At 43.5% G+C, this 20101-nt stretch overlaps 1 protein-coding gene across 2 annotated transcripts in view; it reads right to left on the reverse strand.

Moving 5' to 3' along the window:
* The window catches only part of si:dkey-220o5.5 (actin filament-associated protein 1-like 2), a 99115-nt gene that overhangs the window by 29494 nt on the left and 49520 nt on the right, over positions 1 to 20101 (reverse strand). For both annotated transcript variants that reach the window (XM_029722291.1, XM_029722292.1), the window contains exons 3-4: positions 10826 to 10909; positions 10607 to 10689 (exon numbers count right to left, since the gene is read on the reverse strand). In XM_029722291.1, coding sequence (XP_029578151.1) covers positions 10607 to 10689; positions 10826 to 10909 — 167 coding nt within the window. The remainder of the gene's footprint in view (positions 1 to 10606; positions 10690 to 10825; positions 10910 to 20101) is intronic.

Consider the following 20101-nt stretch of genomic DNA (forward strand, 5'->3'; position numbering starts at 1 on the left):
CTCCAACACCATCATTAAGTTTGCTGATGACACAACAGTGGTAGGCCTGATCACCGACAACGATGAGACAGCCTATAGGGAGGAGGTCAGATACCTGGCCGTGTGGTGCCAGGACAACAACGTCTCCCTCAACGAGATCAAGACAAAGGAGATGATTGTGGACTACAGAAAAAGGAGGACCAAGCAAGGCTCATTCTCATCTACGGGGCTGTAGTGGAGCAGGTTGAGAGCTTCAAGTTTCTTGGTGTCCACATCACCAACAAGCTATCATGTTCCAAGCACACCAAGACAGTCGTGAAGAGGCCACGACAAAACCCATTCCCCCTCACGAGACTGAAAAGATTTGGCATGGGTCCTCAGATCCTCAAAAAGTTCTACAGCTGCACCATCGAGAGCATCCTGACTGGTTGCATTACTGCTTGGTATGGCAACTGCTCGGCCTCCGACCGCAAGGCACTACAGAGGATAGTGCGTCCAGTACATCACTGGGGCCAAGCTTCCTGCCATCCAGGATCTCTATACCAGGCGGTGTCAGAGGAAGGCTCTAAAAATTGTCAAAGACTCCAGCCACCCTAGTCATAGACTGTTCTATCTCCTACCGCATGGCATGCTATACCAGAGCGCCTAGTCTAGGTCCAAAAGGCTTCTTAACAGCTTCTACTCTCAAGCCATAAGACTCCTGAACATCTAATCAAATGGCTACCCAGACTATTTGCATTGCCCCCCTCCTCTTTTACACTGCTGCTATTCTGTTTATTATCTATGCATAGTCACTTTAACTCAACCTACCGGTGCATCCGCACATTGACTCTGTACCGGTTCACCCTGTATATAGCCTCGCTATTGTTATTTTGCTGCTGCTCTTTAATTATTTATTACTTTTATTTCTTATTTTTTACTTGTCTATTTTTTACTTAACACGTATTTTTCTTTAAACTGCATGGTTGGTTAAGGGCTTGTAAGTAAGCATTACTGAGGTGAATGTGACAAATAATATTTGATTTGATTTGATTGGAAAAGTTGCATTGAGGTCTGATTGTGTTCAGACCATAGGAGGTGGTCAGAGACACATTGTGTGTGGATTTTCTCTCAGACACAATCAGGCTGCTGAAAGCACATGGTGGGTGACATCATCAGCACTCCGCCCACAAGTCTCCAGAACACTTGTGTACTTTTTTTTCTCAATTTAAAGTTTTATTATGTTTTCTTGTTTTTCAATCAACCAACAAAACCCATTCCACATTCACTGATGTGAGACTTAAAAAAAATAACTAACAATTATAATAATAATAATTTAAAAAACACCATAAAAAATTATTATAAAAAAAAAAGAAAAAAAACTTGCTGCAGCTGTCACGACACCGACATCGGCGGTCGTCGTCGCCGGCCTACTAGCTGCCACCGATCCTGTTTCACTTTCTGTTGGTTAGGTCTAGGTTAGGCACGCACCTGTTTTGTATTAGTTGTTAGTGGGGGGGTATTTAGTCTAGCTAGGTAGGTTTGTGTTTTGTGCGTGATTGTTCTGTATCAGGACTTATGTTGTTTGAGGAACGAGTGTTTCCCTCTGCCTGTGTTTTTTTTGCCGCAGAGGTTATTGTGGGCTGCGTCCCTGCTTAGTGTTTGAGCTGGGGTTTTTGGAGCATTTGTTTTTATGCGCCCTGCCCTACCGTGCTCGTACGTTGTGGATGCTCATTAAAAGTGTATTCACGGATTTTCTGTCTCCTGCGCTTGACTCTGCCTCTCCTGCTTCCTTGAGCCAACATTGACAGCAGCACTATCAAGGTTCTTATTAGCTTTTTCCAGCCTTAGCCGAGACGACGAGCAAATAATTAGTTTTTACAGCACCTTACACAACATGTATCTGCTCATTTCCCTAATCACCTCATTCACTCTGTCCAATTTGAAATATAGTTGAGTAGTGGAGACCAGAGTCTATCAAACTTGGGCTGTCTCTTGCAGAGGTCATAAGTGAGCTTTTCAAAAGGAAGAAAGTCAACAATCTGGTCAATCCACATTTTAAATGTAGGAGAAGTATTAGAAGCCCACAATAGAAGAATACATTTCTTAGCAATGTATGTGATAATCATAAACACATTTTCTCTGTCAGGATCAAGAACAAAGTCCTGCTGGGGATTACGAACATAGATACATGGGGTCATATCAAACTGTACATCTAGTATTTTCTGTGCAGCAGTATGTATAGATTGCCAAAATCTGTCAATCTCTATACAGCTCCAAAATACATGCATATAGGTTCCACTTTCAGAGGTACATCTTTTACAGTTAGGAGAAATGTCTGTTTTCATTCTATGGAATCTCATTGGGGTGTAATAAAATTTGTACAAAAATGTGTAATTAGATTCTTTCATTAGTAGAGGAGCAGTATACCCTGTCGCAAACCTCCGCCCATAACTCAGACCAAGATCCTTTTCCCAGATTATTTTCAAAGGAGTAAAGGAGGAGCCCCCTTTCTCAGAAAGGAGTCTATAGATAAAGGAGATTTTGCCTTTAATGGATTGTGCTGTAGCAAAAAGGTGTTCCACTTCTTTCAGCTGAGCTCTAAACCTCCTCTTGGAAGTAAATGAGGAAATGAAATGTCTAATTTGAAGATATTTTTTTTTTTTAAATGGATCTTGGCACATTGAATTCACTGCAGAGCTCTTGAAAGGATTTCAGTGTAGTGGTTTTCTGATGAAATAGGTCTGAAAATGTCCTGATTCCTAGAGTATGCCAAAGATTAAAGTTGGCATCACTCAGGGCTTTTGGCAAGTCTGGGTTGCATACTATAGACGAGTGAGAACATATTTGGGAGGAAATGCCCAGGTATTTCTTACAGTCCCTCCACGCTAGTAGGGTGCTGTAAATCACAAAGGTTTTGGCTATGTTGCCCACTTCACTAAAGTTATTAATGAATATAGTTGAGCTTAGGGGCAATGAACCACGGGATTGGGCTTCTATCTGAATCCACGTTGAGTCTTGTCTTTTTGTGATCCATGTTAGCATGTTGCGGATTTGGGCAGACCAATAGTACAATTGAAGGGATGGAAGGGCAAGACCACCCTTAGATTCAGGTTTCGATAGAGGGGAGAACTTGATCCTAGGTTTTTTATTGCCCCATATACATTTGGCTGATGCTTTAGTTAGTTGTTTTGAAAAAGGAAACCGGGAGATAGCATGGGAGCATCTGAAATAAATAGTTCAATCTAGGGAGGATGTTCGTACGGATGACATTAATTCTTCCGACTAAGCTAATTGGGAGGGAGATCCAGGTTTGGAGATCGTTCTTGATTCGATCCAGGAGTGGAAGATAATTTTCCTTGAAAAGGCTATTCAGATCTGGTGTTACGAATATCCCAAGGTATTGAAACCCCTGTGTCTTCCATTGGAATGGACAGAGTGTCTTCATAGAGCTGGTGAGTGTAAGATTAAGAGGGCAAACAGTGAATTTGTTAAAATGTATCTTATATCCTGAAAACTTGGCATACTGAGCAATTGCGTCTAAAATGGGAGGGATTTCTCAGGGTTGGATATGTAGAGCAAGACATCATCCGCATAGAGCGAAATCTGCAGAAACACCCAAAATACTTGGATTGCTCCTTATCAATTCTGCCAGAGGCTCCACCCCCAACAAGTAGAGCAGGGGGGACAGCGAGCACCCTTGTCTTGTGCCCCGTCACCAAAGGGATTCTGTCAGAGTTCAGTCCGTTAGTAGTCACCATGGCATTTGGATGAGAGTATAGGGACTTAATACATTTAATAAAGTTTGGGCCCATATTGAACTTTTCTAAGACTGAGAACAGAAAGCTCCACTCCATCCTGTCAAACACCTTCTCAGCACCCAGTGAAGCCAGCAGGACAGGGGGTCTTCTGTGCATTTACTTGATCAAAAATATAAAAAAGACAGCGAATGTTATCAGAAGAGTACCTGTCTCTAATAAATCCAGTTTGGTCCGCTTTTATTATTTTGGGAAGAAGAATGTTTAGTCTTTAGGCGAGCAATATGGTAATTATTTTGTAGTCGAAATCCAACAAGCTTATGGGCCGGAAGGACGAGCAGGATAGAGGGTCCTTGTCTTTTTTGAGCAACACTGCAATGCGAGCTGTGTGCATAGAGTCTGGGAGAGCTCCGTTTTTGCAAAAATCATCCAGCATTGGCATGAAAATAGGGCTAAGCTGGGGCTAAAAAGCTTTGTAGAACTCTCTGGGGAATCCAACTGGGCCGGGGGACTTATTAGGTGGCATGGAGGTAATTGCCTCCAGGACCGAAGGGGGAGTTGAGATCTTCTTGGTCGGTCTCTGATAGTTTAGGTTGCGAGATTCCCTCTAGGAAAGAATGGAGTTCTACCTCCGTATGTTTTCTCTCAGAAGTATATAGTTTGCAGTAAAAATCATAAAAAGTTAAATTTATCTTTTTTGGGTCATATGTGACCTGCTGTTCGGATAGCCATGATTGTACGCTCTGACTGTGTTACGGCGCTCGTTGGTGGTAGGAAGGGTAGACCAAAGCGCAGCGTGGTAAGTGTTCATGATTCGTTTATTCAAGAAACACTAAAACAACTACAGCAACAAAACAAAAGCGAACAGCTCTGTCAGACACAGACACTAAACAGAAAATAAGATCCCACAAAACTCAAAAGGAAAATGACAACTTATATATGATCCCCAATCAGAGACAACGATAGACAGCTGCCTCTGATTGGGAACCACACTTGGCCAAAACCAAAGAAATAGAAAACATAGACTTTCCCACCCGAGTCACACCCTGACCTAACCAAACATAGAGAAAAATAAGGATCTCAAAGGTCAGGGCGTGACAGACTGATCTTTTTTTTAATTGGTAAGCAAGCAATCTACACGGCATATTGTTAAATTCATGGTCTTTCTGTTGAGTAAAGAAAACTTTTTTTTATCTCCCGAGTATAGTCCAAGTTCAGTTTGGCTTTGGCTGCTTTAAGTTGATGCCAGGAGGTGCTGTCTGGGGATTGTTTATGTACTTTCTTTTACAGCGTTCCAGCTCCCTCTCAAGATCTAGCCTGTGTGCTTCCATTGCTTTTTTCTTAGAGGAAGCATATGCAATTACATGACCCCTTAGTATGGCTTTGGCAGCATCCCACATTGTGGCCGGAGAAACAGGAGAGTCTTTGTTGTCTTGTGTGTAGTTGTCTATCCGTGTAGTTACCAATGTATGGAACGTTTCGTTTGATAACATGGAGGTGTTGAATTTCCAGCTCTTTGACCTCGGAATGTTTTTGCAGAGGTCAAAGCGGAGGTGGACAAAGGCGTGATCTCAAAGTGCTATGGGTCCGATTGTACACGTGGCTGAATTTATGAAAATCTTTGGGATAAAAATGTAATCTATACGGGAGTAGGTGTTATGGACATTAGAGTAGTATGTATATTCCATAGATGAGCTATTAGTCTCTCTCCAGATATCTATCAGTCCCATCTCTTTAGTAAGAGAGTTCAACATCTTTGCAGATCTAGGATTTGGGGAGGGGACTTGAGATTATTTGTCCAGGGTTGGGTTGAGGGTACAATTAAAATCTCCAGCCAGCACTCCAAAGGAAACACAATGCTCATTGAACAGGGATATCATTTTTGACATGAAAGCAGTAGTATCTGTGCTAGTGGTATATATGTTTAAGATAGTAATTGGTTGCCCATACAGTGACCCATACAGTGACCCAGTTATCAAAATAAATCTCCCCTCCGGATCAGATATGATTTTGTCAATTATGAATGGAACATTCTTATGGATAAGTATGGCTGTACCTCTACTGTTTGATTTGAAAGATGAGAAATACACCTGTCCCACCCAAGCTCTGCGGAGTTTGGCATGTTCGGCATCACAGAGGTGTGTCTCTTGTAATAGCACAACGTCTGCTTTTTCCTTTTTTAGAGCACATAGTATCTTTTTCCGTTGTATTGCATGACCTAGACCATGGCAGTTCCATGTCAGTAGATTTAAGGTACTAGTCATCGTCATCGAACAGTAATCGGACTCTAGTGCAAGTCATCTCTGGGTAAAGGTGGATAATAGTTACAGCTGCGATCACATAAAATAAAAATAAATGGTGTACATAAAAGAACAATCTCTGAACACCCCCAGCCGAGTTCCCAAACAACTCAACATATCCCGTTGGATCTATTACCCCCACGCTCAGTTTCAATTCTGTGTTCTGAAAAAAACATGGGAACAGTAAGCAACGCACAACGTCTCCCCCTCCCCACCAAAGAAATGCCTCATCCTCTCCGCCCCGCATTGAGTAAGTGACAACGTAGCCCCCATCCAGACCACATTAAAAAAGAGGAAGAAAATAAAATCAATAGCCCAGCCTACATATACCTCCCCCAAAGGGCATAGGGCTAATTTGTCATTTGGACCAAATAAAATAAAAATGTTAGGGCAAATCCTGAAGAGGGATCTATAGGATAAGTTGTTCGTTTTTATTAAAATGTAATATCAGCAGGATAAGGCCATAGGCATAAAATTGACACGTTGAGCTTCTCATTAGGTCTGTAAATAGGTCTGTAAATGTGTCGTAATCGACAGCCTATGAATGGTGGAGGCCTATGTAAAAATGATAACTACAAATAATGATAATAATAAAAAAAAGGGAAATAAAAGTAGGCTGAAACGTTAGTAGACCTAGGTTAGGCTATAGAGCCTATCCCTCTCAGCTAAAAGAAAATAAATATAAATTAGACGGCTATAATGGCATTTAGAGGGGCGGGTGGGTCTTTGGATGGCGGCTATTTGTTGTCTTACCTTCTTTAGTAATAACAGTAATTGCTTTTAGTCATTGGTTCATTTCTCAGTAACCAGGATTGTCCTTCAAAAAACGTTTTGCCTCTTCGGGAGTTTTGAAGTGTTGCAAGGGTCCTTGGTGAAGAATCCTGAGCTCGTTTGGGTATTTGAATCCCTTAAAGATGCTTCGGTCAATGGAGTATTTCTCCACCTCGTCAAACTCTCTGCGCTTTTGACGTATTCCAGCTGACAGGTCCTGCTGTAAAGTGAGTTTGGCATATCCCACTGTAATGGTGTTGATTTTTGCCGCCTGTAGGACTCGTTCCTTGTCGGTGAATCTCAGGAAACGTATGGTGATTGGGTGCGGTGGTTGTCTGGCTGCTGGTGGGGGCCTCAGTGCTCGGTGAGCTCTCTCGAGTTCTATCGGCCTGTCAGTGGACAGGTGGAGCCACTCGGGAAGTTTGTCTTGCAGGTATAATGTTATAATCTCCACCCGGCACAGCCAGATTAGGACAGGCCACCCCTCATAGCCTGGTTCCTCTCTTGGTTTCTTCCTAGGTTTTGGCCTTTCTAGGGAGTTTTTCCTAGCCACCGTGCTTCTACACCTGCATTGCTTGCTGTTTGGGGTTTTAGGCTGGGTTTGTGTACAGCACTTTGAGATATCAGCTGATGTAAGAAGGGCTATATAAATACATTTGATTTGAGGTAGTGGGTCAGTGGCATGTTTCCCTCTTCTTTTTCGCCCAGATTTAATAGAACACAATTATTCCTTTGCCCCCTGTTTTCCAGGTCCTCTGTTTTCTCTTTCAGATGCTCTAGTTTATTTTTAGCATATGCTATTGTTTCCATGGCATCTGTCAGTGAGTTTTCCATGGATAGGATTCGCCCTTCTGCCTCATCCAGGCGCCCCGCGTTGATGGTTATCTTGTTGTTGATGTCAGGCAAAGCATTTCAGGGTTGTCACCTTGCCCCTATCACACTGAGCTGAGAGTTAATGCCATCTAATTTGATGTTGAGTTCTGAACGTTGGGATCTCAGTTCAGAAAGGATGTCTTCGACAGAGTGCGAGGTTGGCATTTGTTGGGCCTAGCACCATTGCTCCTGGCTAATGGCGCTAGCTTTTTCTGAAGCTAGCTGTTTCTTGGAGGCTTTTTCCGCCGCTAATGCTTGAGTCCAGGTAAAAATGTCACCTGTAATGTCGCTTTTTGTAGCCGCCATGACTTTTTGACTAAAGCTAAAGGAGTTTTAACTTGAAGTGGAGGTAAGATTAAGAATTGGAAACTACTTGTGTGGAGCTCTTAGTTCATGCGGCCATCTCGTAACTACCAAATTGGATACAACGAAATTGCGGAGAAAAAGGGGTAAAAAAAAATACAATTTAAAATAAATGTGCTATTATTTAAAAAATAACTTTAAAAAAGGAAAGGGGATCACGTTACCGTAACGTGATCCCCTTTCCTTTTTTAAAGTTATTTTTTAAATAATAGCACATTTATTTTAAATTGTATTTTTTTTTTACCCCTTTTTCTCCGCAATTTCGTTGTATCCAATTTGGTAGTTACAGTCTTGTCTCATCGCTGCAACTCCTGTACGGACTCGGGAGAGGCGAAGGTCGAGAGCCGTGCGTCCCCCGAAACAACCCAACCAAGCTGCACTGCTTCTTGACACAATGCCCACTTAACACGGAAGCCAGCCGCACCAATGGGTCGGAGGAAACACCGTACACCTGGTGACTGTGTCAGCGTGCACTGCACCCGGCTCGCCACAGGAGTCACTAGTGCACGATGGGACAAGGGTATCCCTGCCGGCCAAACCCTCCCCTATCCCGGACGATGCTGGGCCAATTGTGCGCTGCCCATCGTGTCTCCCGGTCGCGGCCGGCTGCGACAAAGCCTGGACTCGAACCCAGAATCTCTAGTGGCATAGCTAGCACTGCGATGCTGTGCCTTAGACCACTGCGCCACTCGGGATGCCCTCACCTTTTCGTTATAACGTTGGAGGAAATATGTTCCTATATTATATTCCTATTCTTTTTTTTATGGGGTAGATCAGCTTTAATATTGCAGGTAGATTGTAGCTTCCATTAATGTAATTGTCTGCATCACTTCCAATCCCCCATATATTCTTTTGCAAATACGTTCCTATAGTGTTTGAGGAACTTGTTTGCTGGCCTTATAAATGCTAGCTAATATTTCTCTATGGAAGTGAAAGAGAGTCTTAAGTGGATTTGCGAGAGAATTATGGGCAGAGTTTGATGGTAAACACAGCAGCCTCCTATGGGTTCTTCAAAAGTGCTCCTTCTCTCGGGGTTCTGGCCCTACTTCCTGCCTGTGTGCGTGCATGTGTGCATGAGTGTGTCTGTGTTTGTTTATGTAGCCTGGTCATTTTAGTGTGTGTGTGTGTGTGTGTGCGTGCGTGCGTGCGTGCGTCCACAGAACGGAAGGCTACCTCTGAGCTCATGGTCTCCGGGGGGTTCTGACTCGAACCGTCAGACTTCCTCCTCTCCTCTTCTGTGTGGGTATTCTATCACTCCATCATGTAGACAAATGTAATTGCGACATGAACATCCACTTCCTCTACTCTGGCTCCATCTCCACCAATGGCATCATTGATGAAGAGGAGATGGCCTCTCGCATAAACAGAGCATTTCCTCTTTCGCTGATACTACCCCTGGTTCCCTCAACCGTTCATTCCCACTTTGATCCTCAGCATAAACCCTGATTATGAATCCCCATGCTGGGATTCTCTGTGACCCTGTCAATAGGCCGGAGGAGGCCGTAGGAACAGAGTTCCATACAGCAGAGGAGAAGGGAGGCTCAGTTTACAGTGGCTGAGCTGATTATCTCTGGAGTAGGCTACACCCTTTTTGTTGTCTATTTTGGGTCGCTCCCCCTGCCAACTTGAAAAAGCCCCCGTTCGAGGCAGTAGCGTGCCCTCTGACCTTTTGTACTCCTCAACCCTCGACGAGACGTGCCTGGACCTCACCAAACCTCAGCAGGGCCAGGGACTCTCTCATTAGCAGCCCACATCACAGACTGCCACCCCTTCCTCCCCCTCATGCCCCTCAGCTACTAGTGCTGCATGGCCTAGCACTTTCCCTTGTCATTATGTTCACAGGCTCTAGCAAAGGCCCTGCAAATAAATGCTGTCACTGGATCTTCACCTCCCTGCTGCAACTTTCTCTCCCAGTCATCTGAAGAGGAGCACAGGACCCAGAGTATCTTCATCCCACCTGAATTTTCTCCCAACATTCAAAAATGTCTGCCGCATCACATAATCAAAACGGTTAACTAGTGCTGCAGATATTTTTTTGTGATGCAATAACAGTCTTCTCTGAATTTAGAAAGCAAACCTATTCTTACAATGTCGCACAGGCATGTGTTTACCTTTTAGTTGAAACATTTAATAAAGCAGGCCAAATGAGTCCTGTGAATGTTCGTCTCACATTCTTGTGTGATAAAAGCACACTAAATTGTACCTGAGGCAGCTAATTACAACATCTCAGGACTCCAACAACAAGACACCCCTTTTCACATATCTGTCCCACCACAGTTGAGCAGCCCTATCTTAAATGGCCAAATGTCCAACTGATTTCAAATGCAATGGAAAAAAATATCACGGAACCAAAGATACACATCATCAACTATAATGTATCACATATACCCAAGATATCATGGCAACTGTGTAGCTCTGGCCAAGCTCATTAGTGCACGTTTTTGTATTGAATCCAGTCACTAAACAAATTGGAGAATAACTTTGTCCATGGAGTTCAATACAGGGAGTTAGTGGAGGAATGTGCACTAACGCCCTGGACCAGAGCTAGCAACAGCCATGGCAGATGTTATGATAAGCACTTACCCCTTTCCGTAGCCATTCGGTAGAGGCAGAGGACAAAGTCTCCTCGGCTGAGTCCGGGTCTGGTCCTGACTGGAACAGACCAACTGGGGGTAAAGGTCACAGCCAGGTCACAGGTTAAATGTCAGATGTCACAGGAAATTGCACCTGTATCACATCCACCTCAATAAACCAGTGACAAAATCAAATGCACATACTGGCGAGAGAAATGCATTCATGTACCTGTGCCTGACAGCTGGGTTTCCCTGAGATCATTGCTTGGGGACCCTGATGGACAGCTCATGATCATATACTCAGCATCCTCAACTGGAACACAGGAATACAGACACACAAAATATCTCAATGGTTGAGTCATCAGATCTAAGTCCTACTTCTGGTCAGATGTTTCCAAAATACGTCAGTATCCAGAATTCAAACTATTCAAGACTATTTGAGAGTTTGTTAAAACCTGTTGGGGCTAGGGGGCAGTATTTTCACGGCCGGATAAAAAACGTACCCGATTTAAACTGGTTACTACTCTTGCCCAGAGAATATGCATATAATTAATAGATTTGGATAGAAAACACTCTAAAGTTTCTAAAACTTTTTGAATGGTGTCTGTGAGTATAACAGAACTCATATGGCAGGCCAAAACCTGAGAAGATTCCATACAGGAAGTGCCCTGTCTGACAATTTGTTGTCCTTCTGTTGCATCTCTATCGAAAATACAGCATCTGTGCTGTAACGTAACACTTTCTAAGGCTTCCATTGGCTCTCTAAAGACGCAAGAAAGTGGAATGGGGTGTCTGCTGTCTCTGGGCAAAGTACAGCAGCAGTTTGTAAGTGGTCAGCCTGGGGACAGTGAGACTGAGATGCGCGTTCACGAGACTTCTCCATTTTTTTCTTTCAGCCTTTGAATGAATACAACGTTGCCCGGTTGGAATATTATCGCTATTTTACGAGAAAAATAGCATACAAATTGATTTTAAACAGTGTTTGACATGCTTCTAAGTACGGTAATGGAATATTTTGAAATTTTTGTCACGAAATGCGCTCGCGCGTTACCCTTCGGATAGTGACCTGAACGCACAAACAAAACGGAGGTATTTGGATATAACTATGGATTATTTGGAACCAAAACAACATTTGTTGTTGAAGTAGAAGTCCTGGGAGTGCATTCTGACGAAGAACAGCAAAGGTAATCCAATTTTTCGAATAGTAATTCTGAGTTTAGTGAGCCCAAAACTTGGTGGGTGTCAAATTAGCTAGCCTGTGATGGCCGAGCTATGTACTCAGAATATTGCAAAATGTGCTTTCGCCGAAAGCTAAAATCTGACACAGCGTTTGCATAAAGGAGTTCTGTATCTATAATTCTTAAAATAATTGTTATGTATTTTGTGAACATTTATCATGAGTAATTTAGTAAATTCACCGGAAGTTTTCGGTGGGTATGCTAGTTCTGAACATCACATGCTAATGTAAAAAGCTGTTTTTTGATATAAATATGAACTTGATTGAACAAAACATGCATGAATTGTATAACATAATGTCCTAGGAGTGTCATCTGATGAAGATCATCAAAAGGTTAGTGCTGCATTTAGCTGTGGTTTTGGTTTTTGTGACATATATGCTTGCTTTGAAAATGGCTGTGTGATTATTTTGGCAGGGTACTCTCCTGACATAATCTAATGTTTTGCTTTCGCTGTAAAGCCTTTTTGAAATCGGACAATGTGGTTAGATTAACGAGAGTCTTGTCTTTAAAATGGTGTAAAATAGTCATATGTTTGAGAAATTGAAGTTATAGCATTTTTGAGGTATTTGTATTTCGCGCCACGCGATTGGGACGTTTAGAAGTTAATAGTGTTTGGGCCATATACTGAACAACTGTATGGTGCATCGATTCCTCCTTATTAACCTTGTGTAGCACCATGTGATAAATCATCCACATATCTTTATTCTTCAGGCAAACACGGGCCTGTCTCTTAAAATGATAAAAAAGACATATGTTGCATCCCAAACAGCACCCTATTCGCTTTATAGTGCACTACTTTTGACCAGAGCCCTATGTGCCCTATATAGTCCCTAAGTGCCCGGGTCAAAAGTAGTGCACCATAAAGGGAATAGGGTGCCATTTGGGATGCAGGCATGGTCCATGGAGTTTAGATGACTGAACTCAGGCAGATTCATCTCCTGGCCAGAGATGAGAGGTTAGGTTCCAGACACACTTCCCATGATTCTGCACGGGAGCTGGAGAAGACTTGGAGCGTCAGGAATCCTGCTGGTCGCGCTACAAGAAGCGTGCTCTGTCATCCAGATTTTCCTTCCACACCGACACAGTGGCCAGCAGGTTAATAGAGAGACAGCGGTACTTTACAAGGACAGGGGAATCTCCTATTAAATTAAGCAGATATCTGCACTATGTTGTCATTACAGCCACTTCCAGATACAACAGCGTGTTTATTGAATGGTCAGATGCATGATGATTGCATTCTAATTAGCATTAGTGTAGGTAAAGGTAGCAAGAGTGGCAACAACAGTAGAATAGTAGTTAGTATTGTTTTGTTATAAGGGTGGTTAACTAACATTTGCTGTTGGGCAACACAGAAAGATTGGCTACTCCTAGAATCAACCATAAAACACTGCCCAAGGTCGAGCTAGCTGGAGAGGCGTTGTTGATGGCCTATGCTCCACATGGGACAATGAACCTACATGTAAAGTGCCTAGTGAAAGTCTACACACCCCTTGCACAGTCTTCACATTTTGCTGCCTTAAAATATTATCTAAAAAGGATTGTTTTTTTCTACAGATCTTCACAACTGTCGGTTGGGCCAATTGTGCAGAGCCTGGACTCGAACCCAGAATCTCTAGTGGCATAGACAACTGGCCCCTGGTCATCTTCCATAACATCATTGATGTGTCCTCATAGAATGCCTTTGTGATATGGAACAAGATCAACCCTACCTGGATGCCTGTTAAGCGGAACAAGAGGTGGGTGTTCCTGGAGCAGCTGGGAAAGGCACTTGTAACGGCACACATTCAAAGAAGGGAGAGCCTCCCCTGCACAGCAGCCTCTGCAGCGCTTGTGAAAGCTGTTCAGGGGGCTGAATCTTGTCCTGATCCACCTGAAGCTGCAGCTGCAGCTGGGGCAGGCAAGAGGAGGAGATGCCAAATTCTGCCCCCCAAAGAAGGACTGTAAAACAAATACTATGTGCTGCACGTGTGAGAAATATATCTGTAAAGTCCATGCAGACACACTTGAATACTGTCCTACATGTGCTAATTAAAGTTGTTGATTTATGTTCTTCACATTTTTGTTTTGTATCTATTATCTTCTTTTATTCTTATTTATTGTTGTTGTTTATACACCTTGTGGGTGGGGCAATGGTTCAAAAAATGGGAGAAGACCAGTATTTTCTAGTTGAATTTGTCATTGTACAGTATATATGAACATATCTCTATGTTGTCAAAAAAGTTCAAGACTGTTATTGTTTCCCTTCAATAAAATGCATTCAACACAAATTTGTGCAGATTTCTGCTACTTTCTTAGACTATACAAGTGCTATCTCTTGCTAAAAAAAATGTTTACACCTGTGCAGTACCTTTAGCAATAATAAACCTGTACTTTAGTAAAGCAAACAATTATGACAGGTGTGTTGTAAAAAAAAAACAAGGGGTGTCCACTGATTAAATGCAGTCTTTCTGCATTGTGAAGAAGGGAAACCCAGATATTCAAAAAGTTTGTGATGAATGACAGGTTGTTTCTTCATGCAAAATAGATTTGGGGTTTAAAATTCAATTAAGCTGCTTTATTTTAGAGGTTTAGTGAAGGCGGGTCATTTTTTACCCTTAGGACAGGGGGAGTATACCGAATGTTAAGACTACACAAGGGACAACTAGAAAACAAATATTTTGTGTTCCCCCGCAAAATGTTTTGTGTTCCCTCACAAAAATGTATTGTGTTCCATGGCACAATGTTTTGCATTCCCTTGCAAAAAGTTAGCTAGCTAGTAACCTTGTACCCAGGCTATTATTGTCATGTAATTTCACATTTGGAAAGTGCATTGAAACAATTAGCTAGCTTGTATGATTATATAATTTCTATCACAGCCAACTATCTAGCTAGCAAGCTATATGAATGATACACTGAACAAGCAAGCCCCTTTCTGAGAAGCATGTCCGGCTGATCAAGCATTCTACTCAATGCATTCTCAATGAGCGCTGATTTCATCACAAGTGCATAACAGTGGCTTGGAAATTCAATGACATTTCAAAAGGAGGCAAATAATGAATTGATTGGTAAGTTTGGTACTAAGAGTGACTTTAGATGCAGTATAACATTAGCTAGCAAGCTAAGACTGAGGGGAGACCACCGGAATTTAGCTAGCTAACGTAAGCATTGCTGGCTATTTTTTACAAACTTTGCTAGCTATTGACTGTAATGACAACATTACCATTTGTCTCAAGTAAATGTGACGAGATCATAATGATGGCTAAGTTGTTTCCTACTAAACATTTTGTCATGGTTCCACCTGTCACCAGAGGGCGGCAGAGACCGTCCTAGAGACATTAATGACACTCAGGTGTGTCCTATTTACTCATTATGATTTCCCTGTTAAAAGAGGTGTGTTTTCTGTTGTCCTTTGCAGAAGCTTGAATTGTTCACCGTGCGCGGTCATTTCCTGAGGGAGTTTGAGACTTAGTGTTTGTTGTTTTTTCAAGTGTACTGTGATCCTGCGGCTACTGTTTCTCAGTAAAGTATTACGTTTATCCTTAACCACTGATTCCTCATCTGGTCTCTTCTCTGCACCTGGGTCCAACCTCACCACGTCACAGCAAGCTTCTGCCTCAACATGGACCCAGCAGAGATCACCCACATCCAGAATGCTACAACCCACCAAGGAGTACTGCTGGGGTGGCAGCAAGAACAACTCTCCCAAATATCAGAGACCCTCCGGGAACTTACAGATTCCCTCCAGCCAAGGCCCAACCCGAGGAGCCAATGCCCAAGTCTCATCGCCCAGTGCTACAGGCGTCACCGTAGTTCCTCCAGGGAACCTGCACCGGGACCCAAGATCCCAGCCCCCGAGCGGTATGACGGCTACCCAGGAGGATGCAAAGGGTTCCACCTACAGTCCTCCTCGTTCCACACCGATCGTGCCATGATCGCCTACATCATCTCTCTACTCTCGGGCAAGGCCCTGGCGTGGGCAACGGTGGTGTGGGAACAGCAGCCACCATCCTGCAGCTCCATATTAGCCTTCACTACCGAGTTGTGACAAGTTTTCAACCACACAGTTGGTTGAAGAGAAACTGCAAACAGACTATTCAACCTCCGCCAAGGGGTCAGACCAGCGGCTGTCTTCGATCATTGAGTTCTGCACCCTCGCCGACGAGAGTGGGTGGAATACTGAGGCACTGGTCACCGCTTTCCACCAGGGTCTGTCTAACTCCATCATGGATGAACTGGCCGCTCGGGAACTGGGAGAGGACCTCGAGTCCCTGATAACGCTGGCCATCAGGATTGACAACCGCATCCGAGAAAGTGTGAGACAGCGCCTTTTTGACACCACCACATCCCAGTTTCCGGAGCACCCCAAACTCAGCATTGAGGAGCCCAGGCAGCTGGGCCACACACATCTGAGCCCACAGGAACGTGACAGGTGGATGCGCGATGGCTGCTGCCTCTACTGCGGAGGGCTCGGCCATCTCCGTTCTACATGCCCAGAGTTGACGAGAAATGCCGGGGCTCGCTAGGACAAGAGGAGACCCAGACGAGCTATGCAGTTACACCCCAGCTACCCGGTCAACGTCTGACACTACCCGCAACCCTCCATTGGGACAACAGTCAGCACCACATTCAACCTTCATGGACTCCGGGGCCGCGGATAATTTCATTGACCAAGACATCGCCAAAGAATTACAAATCCCCTGCGTGAAATGTCCCATCCCTCTGCAGATTCAAGCCCTCGATGGATGCCCCATCGGCTCCGGCCAGGTGGAATATCAGACCAAGGCCATTCTACTGCAGGTTGGAGTGAACCACTCAGAGACTTAGTTTTCTTTTGATCATTGCTCCTGAGAACCCCCTTATCCTAGGGAACCCCTGGCTAGTGTTACATAACCCACTATTCTCTTGGTCCACAGGACACCTACTAGACTGGGGTAAGAACTGCCAGACTAAATGCCTAAGACCCCCACCAAGAGCTTCGCGGTGTTCCCCGGCATCCATTGAAGACCAAGATTTTCCGACCTCCGGGAGGCCTTTAGTAAGAGGCAATCCGCCACCCTCCCTCCTCATCGTTCATAAAACTGCGCCATAGAACTCCTACCCGACAATTACATTCGGGCGTCGCTGGAGGCATGTTTAATTCGCTCCTCTACATCCCCAGCTGGTGCAGGCTTCTTCTTCTATATTGATTACAGAGGGCTGAACAAGATTCCGATTAAGAATCATTACCCCCTACCCTTGATGTCTGCCGCCATGGAGTTGGCCCATGGGGCCCAATTCTTCACCAAACTGGACCTCCGCAATGCTTACAATCTGGTGAGATTCAGGGAGAGAGATGAATGCAATTCTGCCTTTAACAACCCGAGTGGCCACTGCGTATTTAGTCATGCCTTTTGGATTATCGAACTCACTGGCGGTCTTCCAAGCGTTGGTCATGCATAGGGATATGTTGAATCGGTTCGTCTTTGTTTTACCTCAACGACATCCTGAAACACATCTTGCAAGTCCCGAGACGCCTCCTGCAGAGTCAACTATACATCAAGATAGAGAAGTGTGAGTTCCATGTATCCCAAGTTTCTATCCTGGGCCACATTATCTCTACCACTGGTATCCAAATGGACCCCGTAAAGGTGAGGGCGGTCACCGACTGGGCCCAGATGTTAGTGTCGGGCAGAGGAGCGGAGCAAGGAGGATCGCGCTCTGATCCAGGTGCTGTGACATCATCAAATGAACACCCCGTTTCAGCCTCTTGTTCAACTTTGGTGAGGTGGCAGCGCATCTCATGGCCCTAACTCGCAAGTCCCAGAACCGTTTTTGCTGGACCACCGAGGCTGACAGGGCATTCGGGGAGCTCAAGGGATGTTTCACATACCCGTCCCTTCGTGGTAGAGGTGGATGCCTCGGACACCGGAGCAGGGGTGGTCCTTTCACAGTGGAATGAAGGGGACAAGAAACTGCACCCATGTGCTTTTCTCTCCAAGCGGTTCTCACCAGTGGAATGCAACTACGATGTAGGCTACCGGGAGCTCTTGGCAGTTAAGTGGGCCCTTGAGGGGTGGTAGACACTGGTTGGAGGGGGCACCTCCTCCTTTCGTGATCTGGACGGACCATAAAAACAGTGCAGACGTTGTTTGTTGTTCTCCCGTGTAAATGTTGTATTTGTCTTTTGTATATCAATTTCTTTTAAATTTGCTAAATTGTAATTACTATGGCCTATTTATTGCCTTACCTCCTCATGCCATTTGCGCACACTGTATATAGACTGTTTTTCCTATTGTGTTATTGACTGTACATTTCTTCATTCCATGTGTAACTCTGTGTTGTTGTTTGTGTCACACTGCTTTGCTTTATCTTGGCCAGGTCACAGTTGTAAATGAGAACTTGTTCTCAACTGGCCTACCTGGATAGATAAAGTTGAAAAAAAGAAGCCAAGAGGTTGATATAATAAAAGCCTTACCTTTGAAGATCTTCTTCTGTTGGCACTCCAAAAGGTCCCAGCTACATCAAATGGTCCTTTTGTTCGATAATGTCCTTCTTTATATCCATAAAAACTCAGTTTAGCTGGCACGCTTCATTCAATAATCCACCGGTTTCCCTCCTTCAAAATGCATACAACATGAATCCCAAACGTTACCAATAAACTTCTCCATACAAGTCAAACAACGTTTATAATCAAACCTCAGCTACCCTAATACGTAAATAAACGATAAAATTTAAGACGGAGAATCGTTATTGTCTTTACCGGAGATAAACAACAAAGAACGCGCTCTCATCCACAAGCATGAAAACACTACAGCCAAAATGGGAGCCACTTAGAAAAGCTACAAATTCTAGCTCATTTTTCCAAAAACCAGCCTGGAACTCTTTCTAAAGACTGTTGACATCTAGTGGAATCCCTAGGAACTGCAATCTGGGAGGAGTTCGCCTCATAATAAACATGACAGCCTTTGAAAACAGTGGTAGGCTGAAAAGTATTATTTTTTTGGATGTTTGTCCTCGGGGTTTCGCCTGCCATATCAGTTCTGTTATACTCACAGACATTATTTTAACAGTTTTAGAAGATTTAGAGTGTTTTCTATCCAAATCTACCAATTATATGCACATCCTAGTTTCTGGGCCTGAGTAACAGGCAGTTTACTTTGGGCATGCTTTTCATCCGGACGTCAAAATACTGCCCCTAGCCCAAAGAGGTTAATGAAGCTGCCAGTTGAGGACTTGTGAGGCATCTGTTTCTCAAACTAGACAGTCTAATGCACTAGTCCTCTTGCTCAGTTATGCACCAGGGCCTCCCACTCCTCTTTCTATTCTGGTTAGAGCCAGTTTGTGCTGTTCTGTGAAGGGAGTAGTACACAGCGTTGTACAAGATCTTCAGTTTCTTGGCAATTTCTCGCATGGAATAGCCTTCATTTCTCAGAACAAGAATAGACTGACGAGTTCCAGAAGAAAGTTATTTGTTTCTGGCAATTTTGAGCCTGTAATTGAACACACACATTTCTAATGATCAATTAGCCTTTTAAAATGATAAACTTGGATTAGCTAATACAACGTGCCATTGGAACACAGGAGTGATGGTTGCTGATAATGGGCCTCAGTACACCTATGTAGATATTCCATTAAAAGAAAATCTGCCGTTTCCAGCTACAATAGTCATTTAACAATGTCTACACATTGATCAACAAAATCTGCTTTTCTTTCAAAAACAAGGACATTTCTAAGTGACCCCAAACTTTTGAACAGTAGTGTACATATGGTTAGCAGATGTTATTGCGAGTGTAGCGAAATGCTTGTGCTTCTAGTTCTGACAGTGCAGTAATATCTAACAATTAATCTAACAATTTCCCTAACAACTACCTAATACTCACAAATCTAAAGGGATGGAATAAGAATATGTTATTTAGATATATGGATGGGCGATGGCCGATGGCCGAGCGTCATAGTCAAGATGCAATAGATGGTATAAGATGCGGTACATATAGTTGAAGTCGGAAGTTTACATACACCTTAGCCAAATACATTTAAACTCAGTTTTCACAATTCGTGACATTTAATCCTAGTAAAAATTCCCTGTCTTAGGTCAGTTAGGATCACCACTTTATTTTATGAAGGTGAAATTTCAGAATTATAGTAGAGATTTATTTCAGCTTTTATTTCTTTCATCACATTCCCAGAGGGTCAGAATTTTTCATACCCTCAATTAGTATTTGGTAGCATTGCCTTTAAATTGTTTAACTTGGGTCAAACGTTTTGGGTAGTCTTAACACAAGCTTCCCACAATAAGTTGGGTGAATTTT

The sequence above is a fragment of the Salmo trutta genome, chromosome 29 (genome assembly GCF_901001165.1).
Source record: "Salmo trutta chromosome 29, fSalTru1.1, whole genome shotgun sequence".
NCBI classification, from domain to species: domain Eukaryota; kingdom Metazoa; phylum Chordata; class Actinopteri; order Salmoniformes; family Salmonidae; genus Salmo; species Salmo trutta.